Raw genomic sequence first — 8,443 nt, 5'->3', positions numbered from 1 at the left:
AAATACATTTTTTCCGAAATGGAGAAAAAGAAGCCGTGCCTCTCCATCAAAGTGATGCATACAACCATCATTATTAAGTTGATGCAAGGTCACGCAGCGAACATAACATAAACAACTGTGGCAAAACCATTACAAGATATGCGAATCGCCATCTTGATGACGGAACTTCCGATAGTAACGTCAGCTAGTACCCAAGTCAGGCCTAAGTGGCTCTATCGATCGGATGGGTGAGACGTATTCCCAATGGGGGTCCATGGCCAACCAACATGCAACATTCACCATGACCTCGAGGTCGTTGCGCCGACATCCCCGTGCGAACTAGCTTGACGGATAACAATCTCGTGGAATTTGCGCGCCTTGCGTCCTCTCTCGAAATCGCGCACCTCATCTGGTTGGCGGTGACGCACCGTCTGCCTCCTAGACGTCAGCCGCCGCCGTTGGCGCCGGGAAGCTTCCCATGAGCAGGACATACAATAGAACATAAGGGGAAGAAAACAAAGATTTCTCATAGATGCAGAAGGCGGGTGAAGGAGTGCACCAAAGTGGATGAGTGCCTATGATACTTCCAAAAACGAAGAGGTAAAATAAGACTAACACGTGATTTACCATCAGCTGAGTTTTATGATGGTCGATGCCAATTGTTCAACAACTCCGGACTCCCCCGGTTTGTTAATCAACCATTGCTGGTTGTGAAATCAGTAGTTGTTCAAAAGGTTACGCGCTTACTCCAATTATTGGGAACGTGCGGTGAAACTAGATAGACTTAGTATTGCGCCTTTTGCAAAGTAGATTCAGAACTAGAACTAAGGCACAAATGTAACCATCAGATCTTTGTGTCAAAACAAGATTATGTGAAAAATAGAGAATCTCAACCAGAGGTAAGATGGGTGGATGGGTCAAAGCCACGCGTATGAATTATGAAACCCAGTCATTCTTATAACCCAGGTACGGAGTATTACAATAGCATCCCGAAAGAAAAGGACTGCAGTAGCCGGCACAATGCTACTGCACAGGTTATATGGAAAAAGTGATCGTCTTATATTTTATTGGAAAAAGGGAGAATAGCAATGAGGAAATAGGTACCTCTTCAACAATAAAGAAGAAAATCATCCAAATGAGCTAATGAGAGGACTCAAGCCTAGGTGGTGAGCTGTACACACCACCTCCACCGACTAAGCTAATTAGTAGCTCATATCCTCAGAGACCCTAAAGAAAAGCTCATATCCTAACACATGCAATAAGAGATGGATACCATCGATCATCCCAACAATTTACTTATTTCTGCTACTGACCTGCAATTGTTGTACTTCCCTCCTGTTTACAAGATCAACCTGACTAGAGACAATAAGATCAGGAGATCAGCCAATGAGAGAGAATGACACTGTCGAAACCCTTGGGCTGTTGATCCACAAAACAGGCACATGAATATGTGGTTAGTGGGGTTTGCATTTCAGACGGCAAAGCTGTTTTTCTCCCGAAAAGACAGAGGCTAGTCCATGTTGATATCACTGGGAACAACACGAACTGATAACTAGGAAACTGTATCAAGTATAGGCATGAAGTTGTGAATAATTAAATATCCCATGAATTCTGAGATGCGGTATAATACATTGGGCTAATTATTATACCTTTTTACAACTGGTTGACATAGATACAATATTTCGAGATAAGGAACTGACATCAGGAGAAATAGAACTTACAACGGTTAAAGAGTTTCTGAACTTCTCCTAGAGAAGCCTCGCAGTCGAGGTGTGAAGTCTCTGTTAATGTGGCTTGAAGACGAGAACATTGGGAAATCGATTTGCATATCTGCAATATCTTTACTTGACGTAGTTTGCAAAAGATATTTCCATGTGAAGTTAGTTCCAGCCGGAGAAACAAGTATAATGAGTAGAAACATGTGAGTGAAGATGCATAGGTACCTTCTGCTCCTTTGGGGAAATGCATATTAAAAAAAAATGTACTTCCTCCATTCCATAATTCTTGTCTCAAATTTGCCCAAATATGGATGTATCTATTCATAAAATGTGTCTAGATACATTTAATATTTCAACAAGAATTATGGAACGGAGGGAGTACCAAAGTTGCTCACGCAACGATGATATACACATAGATGTACTGTACATATTATTTTAAAGGACATATAATGTACATTTTGGTCCACTTGAGATATACATGCCGTTAAATATGTCAAAATTTACAGGAAGAAACAGCATATCAGCAAGCATTGTGTGCAAGCTGACTAGGAAAGAAATTTTGCAGGCACACTAAGCCAGCACATTGAGACAGTAATAATATGATTAATGCACAGTAATAAAAACCAGAATTAGAAATAAACATGACTTTTGTAAGGTAGTATAATTGCCTCATATTATCACGGCACATCACTGACATGGAGATGGTTACAGCATTTGAATAATCTTACAATTTGAAGTGCTCAACTAGAGCTTTGGTAGCTAGGTCTCGCTTAAAGAAGGTCCCCAAAAATTCAGACATGGTGAAACTCCTGTACTTTGGTGGGTTTTCCGAAGAAAACAACTCTGGCAATGGCCCGTAAAAAATTGACTCCCCACGCTTCCCAGGATTGAAAAAGACAGCAACTGAAACTCTGGCTTCTTCACGTGAATTCATTACCACCCTGTGTTCTATACTCTTGTACTTATCATTGGACATTATCTGATGAAAGTATGGGCAAAAACAAATTAGATGTGTGATGACATTATGAAACTGCTCCACAAATCTCCTGAAAGTTGTGCGCTGTGAAGCAATACTTTTAAGTAGCAATTTATTTGATTAACAGAAAACAAGCTAATGTACAAATAATGAAGCTAAAGAAATATTATCATGGTAAATTTGGAAATCGTGATCGTATGCTCTGATTTAGTTTATGAGTTATTTTCCAGGCAATCCCATCTATCTATTTTATTTTTGTGAATTTGCCAGATAGCAGCATTCAGTTACCTTAACACAATTTTCATCTTCAGACTTAGTATATCTGGTTATTGCACAACAAAATCCAGTGTAATATACTCCCTCCGTCCCATATTAAGTGTCAAAATATTACATGTATCTAGACGCTTTCTAGACATAGATACATCCATACTTGGACAAATTTGAGACACTTAATATGGGAAGGAGGGAGTAGCAAGTATTATGCCCAAGACGAGCAACATTTGGATACAGTACAAATAAATAATTATAACCAAGAGACAAAGGATTCCAGCAAAGAAATAAAGACTGAGAGGAAAAATTAACCCACAAAACAAATAATCTTGAACAACAGCTTCTGTCCAGCATCACATGTTTCGGCCCACACCTATTTAAATTCCAGTTATTTCTAGATCTACTTTCAGTTTCAGGTCTTGCTAATGGAAAACAACTGCATGTCCAACTCAAGTGAAACATTGACTTGAATTTTCTTCATCTGTAGATTAAAAAAAATTAACCATCCGATTACAGTTTTGGAAAGAGACAGGCAGCATATCATGAAGTTTGACTTCGTCAGAAATATGGCACGCACTATTTTACTACAATATGCACTCGTATGTATCTCTGTACTGGGGCTCTGGTGTTTTCTTATTTATGTCATGGGACTTTACAGTTATGCAGCAACTTTGACTTTGCAAGTGCGCAGCTCTTCAAATATGTCTCATAAAGAAAAAGAAATTGTGCAGCAACTTTGACTGTGGCTTCATACTTCGTGCAGCTCTAGGCCTATCTGCTCAATCTCGCATGCTAAACTAAACTGCAACGGGAAGCATGCCTTTGCTAATCATAGTTCCTCAAATGTCTATCAAACCTTTGTTCACCAATCTCCAGCCACTGCCCGCTAGGATGGTAGTGAATCATCTCTTAATCACCAGATGTGACACATGCTCCCTCTCCCTCCATGATGCACCTAATTACCCCCAGATCTCAGTTCATCACCGCCAATTGCCCCTAAACAAATCATGATGCTGTGGTATCTCACAAGCTTCCTACGACATAGGTGGGGCATGAAGTTCTTTAGGGCAGTGCACTGAGCATAAGTAGTGACTCTGGCTCGGTAGCGTTCAAGAATCAAGATCCCAGTGTTAAAGCTCCAATCGTGGACATCATGGTCAGTTTTGGTTGGATATAAACCAAAACATTATATGTGTCGAACATTAATAGTACTAGACTATGGGAAAAATCAAGGGGGAATGAAATGTGAAGATAGTTAAAAAAAAAACAAGTTGACCAGAAGACAACAGGGAAATGTGTAATTTTCGAGAGATCAGAAGGATATTGAGGTTTCCCCAAGAGATCTCTATCTGCATTATATCTAGATGCTTAGGAATTTTTTGATTACTAATCTCCTTATGCTGTGGATATCTATCTAACTCTCAAGAACAAAGTTCACTGATTATCCAGTCATTAACTGCATTTGTGCCTTGAATATCTCTACAAAGATATTGCACTTGGTAGAATTGTTATTCAGTATATCTATTACTAGTTCTCAGTTTTTTGTGTGTGTTTTTGCCTTTTGACCAGCATATTAGCAAATTCATTGTTAGCATACTCCTCCCTCTCTTTGTACTGATTGGTGACTACTGGAGAGAGAAAAAAATTTACTCTGCATTCTTAAAATTTTCATCAGCTGTGCAAGCCCAGACGCTCACCACCGACACCAAAGACCAGTTCATCTGGAATATTTCCCCCTCTGGTCGCTACTCGGAGAAGTCAGTGTATGAGCCTTTCTTTGCTGGCAAGGTCGAGTCGCCGCATTGGCGTGCTATCTGGGACGGCTGGGCCCCAGCTAACTGCAAAATTTTTGCTTGGTTAGCCACGGCCAATCATTGCTCGACGGCTGACCGTCTCGAGAGGAGAGGGTTGGATCACTCTGATGTTTGCCCACTCTGCAACCAAGAGCCTGAGACCATCTCCCCTCCTCACCGAATTTGTCTTTGCTCAGGAGATTTGGCATAGAGTGCTTCTCCACTTCTCTCTTCAGTCACTTTGTCCTCAGCCACTGGATTCCTTCAAATCTTGACCGTGCAGGCAGCTCAAAGATCAAGGGCGCTTGGTCTATCATCATCCTTACCATGTGGCGCATATGGCGATTGCGCAATGACTGCGTCTTCAACGGTGCAGTTCCTGACGTCCCGACCTCCTGACTAGCCTCTTTCTCCTGTAGGCTAGTGTACAGTTTCTGTCTTTCTGGCCTATGCCTTTTCCTCTTTTGCTCTTCCCTTTTCATTTTTTTTTTAGTTTTGGTGTTGGTTTTGGGCCGTTGTAACTTTTGCCGTCTCGCGCCTCTTCTAATGGAAATGACACACACTTAGGTGAGGGCTCGAGAAAAAAAAAATCTTCATCAGCTGTGGATTTTACAAATAATGTCTAAAAAGGGGCAATAGGTTTAGTTGGAACATGTTGCTTAAGGGCATGTTTGATGGCATGCCATTAGCCATCTCTCGTTGTGGCACATAATGTTTTTGCTAACATCAAGGAAAGAGAACATTGCTAGCACTTAGTGAAGGAAGATTGCACTCAAAGTCACAGATACAAAAGACATCGGCATTAGATACAAGAGAACATGAGTTATCTATACTTGTCTTGGTATCTTTTGTGCTATCTCTTGATGAAATTGATGACTATAAGAGATAACAGATAACAAAGATAACCTTGTACATGCTCTAATAAGAGGGAATGGGTCACCTATAGCATAGTTGTTACTCCCTCCGAACCATAATAAGTGTCGGGGATTTAGTACAAAGTTAGTACGAATTTGTACAAAATCTCTGACACTCATTATGGATAGGGGGGAGTAGTATATATGGTGTGTTGGGCATAATGACTAATCCAGCTACAGATTGATTGATTCTGTGATTAAGTGGGATGCTGACATGATTAAGGATTGCTTGCAGTTACCCCTTAACAAAACACTTATGGGTACACGATTCACTAAGCCATCTATATATGTGTCTGACTTATTGCCAAACTTGTATAGGAATCAGATGGTAATATAAGTTGGATTTGAAGGAGATGTTGTTTCATAGACCATATAATTTGCCAAACTATAGTCTGGAAATAAAGTATCTCACTGATTTTACTTTTAGCACATGAAACTTCACTTGACTAATTTCATGAATCAACCAAACAGAAAACCGTACTCCCTCCGTTTTTTAATATAGGGCGTAAAAAGTTTAGCGTGAATATTAACGCAATGAACTGACACGCACCCCGCATAGCAGAGGTCGGGCGCACGCATGTTCTCCTCCCTGGCAACTGCCTTTGACCAGCAGAAGAGAGCCGCATGCAACTTTGAAAGAGAAAAATCGCACCGATTCAATACTAGGAGAAGTGAATTGAACGCATGCATGCAACCATTAGGAAACTGCCTTGTGCGATTTTTCAGCTCGCGCTGGGCGCGTGGAGGGGTAAGACGCTGCGCGCCTTATATTTCGCAAACTGGCTGAAATTTTTACACGCCCTACATAGAAAAACGGAGGGAGTACTACTCCGTCCGACCGGTATTACTTGTCTCAAATCTGCCCAACTACGGATGTATCTATGTGCAAAAAGCGTCTAGATACATGTAATATTTCGACAAGTAATTCCGACCGGAGTATTTCATTTTCCTACACTTCAGGTGGATGCACAGCATAGAAGCAAAATGAGACCAACTCTGTGGAAAACATTTATGGACCGTGCGCTAGGACAGCTCAAGTAGCATATTGTCGAATCAAAATTTCTAGCTTTCCTTTTTTTAGCATAAATTTCTGGCTTTCTTTCTTCCATCATGAGAGTAAACATGTTCTTGAGTTCTATGTTCTGCACACACAAAAGCTCACAGGGTAGAGCTAATCTGTGCAGAAATTAAAGCATTTAGAACACATCCATTATGCCTAATTCACGTGGGTTGAGCAAATTGGGTACCAAACCAGCTTTAGATAATTCAAACATAGCTTGAACCGGATTTTTACAGGCTGTATATATAACTGAATTCTTGGGAGGAGTTACCTGCAATAGGTCCCCGACATTGATCACAAGGGCGCCAGGTACAGGCTTTGCATCCACCCAGTAGCTCTCCCCGGCCTCGTTGGTGTGTTTCACCTGCAGGCCACCGACGCCATCCTGCGCAAGGACGGTGAGCACGCCGGGGTCGGTGTGTGGGACTATGCCCATGGTGCGTTCAGGCTCGGGGCACACCGGGTAGTAGTGGCAGACCATCACCTTCCCTTCTAGGCATGAGGCCTCCTCCAGGGCCGCGTCCCCGAGCCCGAGGCCCTCGGAGAGCAGCGCCATCACGACACGGGCCACCGCGGTGGTGTGCGCTTCCCACTCGACGATCTCCGAGCGGCACACTGGCGGGATGAGTTCCGTGTTGGGCCGCGTCGGGCCGAACCCCACCTGGATGGTGTCGCGCCAGCTCGCGGCCGGGGACCGGAACAGGTCTACATTGGAGGAGTAGGAAACCCCGCCGCCAATGGCGCGGCCATAGTGCGCGGCGCGCTCGGGGCCGGGGAGCTCGTTGAAGGCGCGCACCGCGGCGAGGACCCTCGCCGGGTAGTCGGAGGGGACGAAGGCCTGGTAGTTGACGAGGTGGAAGAAGCCCCAGTCACGGGCCGCCGCCGCCGCTGCGGAGGCAGCGAGGGGCGGGGGGAGGGAGAGGTCGACGATGGGGATGGAGACGCCGGGGGGAGCGAGAGGGACGGATGCGTAGGGATCGGGATGGAGGAAAAGGTCGGGGACGGTGGTGACGCCGGACTCGACGAGGCCGCGGACGCCGGTGCGGGACTCGTCGAAGGCCTTGAGCATGGCGGTGCGGTCGGACCCGGGGGCGGCCGGGGCGGAGGACGCCATGGTCGCCAGGTTGCTTGCGGCCCTTGAATTTGATGAGTAGAGCGGATGGAGTCGAGAAGGGTGGAGGCGGGTATCGTGAAGTCGGCGCAGTTTCTTACTCTTCTTCTTATCCTTTAAGCGTGGTTGGTAGAGTTCTCGCCGTGTATCCAATCTCGCGACCGGGCGGTGTTGCTCGGCAACCGTCGGGTGACGGCATGTGACCAGCGGAGGTGGCGAGAGGCGCATCATCCTGGACGCAGCGGCGACGGCGTTCGGACAAAGGAGCGCGGCTCTGGCGGTCGCGGCACCCGGTTAAGGTGGGTGGCGATGCTCCACCACGGCGGCGATGATGCTTGGCGGGTGCGTCCCGCGGCGGCGAGGAATTCCAATGTGGATCTGATTTTACATGGATCCTTGCGTCGGAAGGGAGGGAAATCAAAATTAAACGAAGAAAACCATTATTTTTCTAATTTTTTGAGGTAGTTGTTGTTCGATTTATATCAACAACACGTATGCCTGCAATATATTTGTGCATTCGCTATTAGGGTATCTCAACAGTAACTGTTACTTCGGCTTTCTATTTCTCTTATTCATTTTTCTCTCTTCTCAATCATCCAGTGATGTTGCACTCTCTGATTCT

The 8,443-nt window shown here is 44.4% G+C and overlaps 1 protein-coding gene across 1 annotated transcript; it reads right to left on the bottom strand.

The window, feature by feature from the left end:
- Nucleotides 1–2,116: 2,116 nt before the first annotated feature.
- On the bottom strand, nucleotides 2,117–8,234 carry LOC100842426 (1-aminocyclopropane-1-carboxylate oxidase homolog 4). Its single transcript, XM_003563945.4, has 2 exons — nucleotides 6,982–8,234; nucleotides 2,117–2,676 (listed from the first exon to the last, which is right to left on the bottom strand). Exons 1-2 carry the CDS (start codon nucleotides 8,050–8,052, stop codon nucleotides 2,422–2,424), a joined length of 1,326 nt encoding a protein of 441 aa, XP_003563993.1. The 5' UTR covers nucleotides 8,053–8,234; the 3' UTR covers nucleotides 2,117–2,421.
- Between the last annotated feature and the right edge of the window lie 209 nt (nucleotides 8,235–8,443).

Source organism: Brachypodium distachyon, chromosome 1 (genome assembly GCF_000005505.3).
Source record: "Brachypodium distachyon strain Bd21 chromosome 1, Brachypodium_distachyon_v3.0, whole genome shotgun sequence".
NCBI lineage: Eukaryota > Viridiplantae > Streptophyta > Magnoliopsida > Poales > Poaceae > Brachypodium > Brachypodium distachyon.
The sequence above is the reverse complement of the archived record's forward strand: the minus strand, read 5'-3'. Positions and strand labels throughout refer to the sequence as shown.

Coding starts and splice junctions, on each gene's coding strand:
- LOC100842426 (XM_003563945.4), bottom strand. CDS start 8,052: ATGATGCGCCTCTCGCCACCTCCGCTGGTCACATGCCGTCACCCGACG. Junction 2,677..6,981: donor ATGTCGGGGACCTATTGCAG/GTAACTCCTCCC, acceptor TACTTTCATCAG/ATAATGTCCAATGATAAGTA.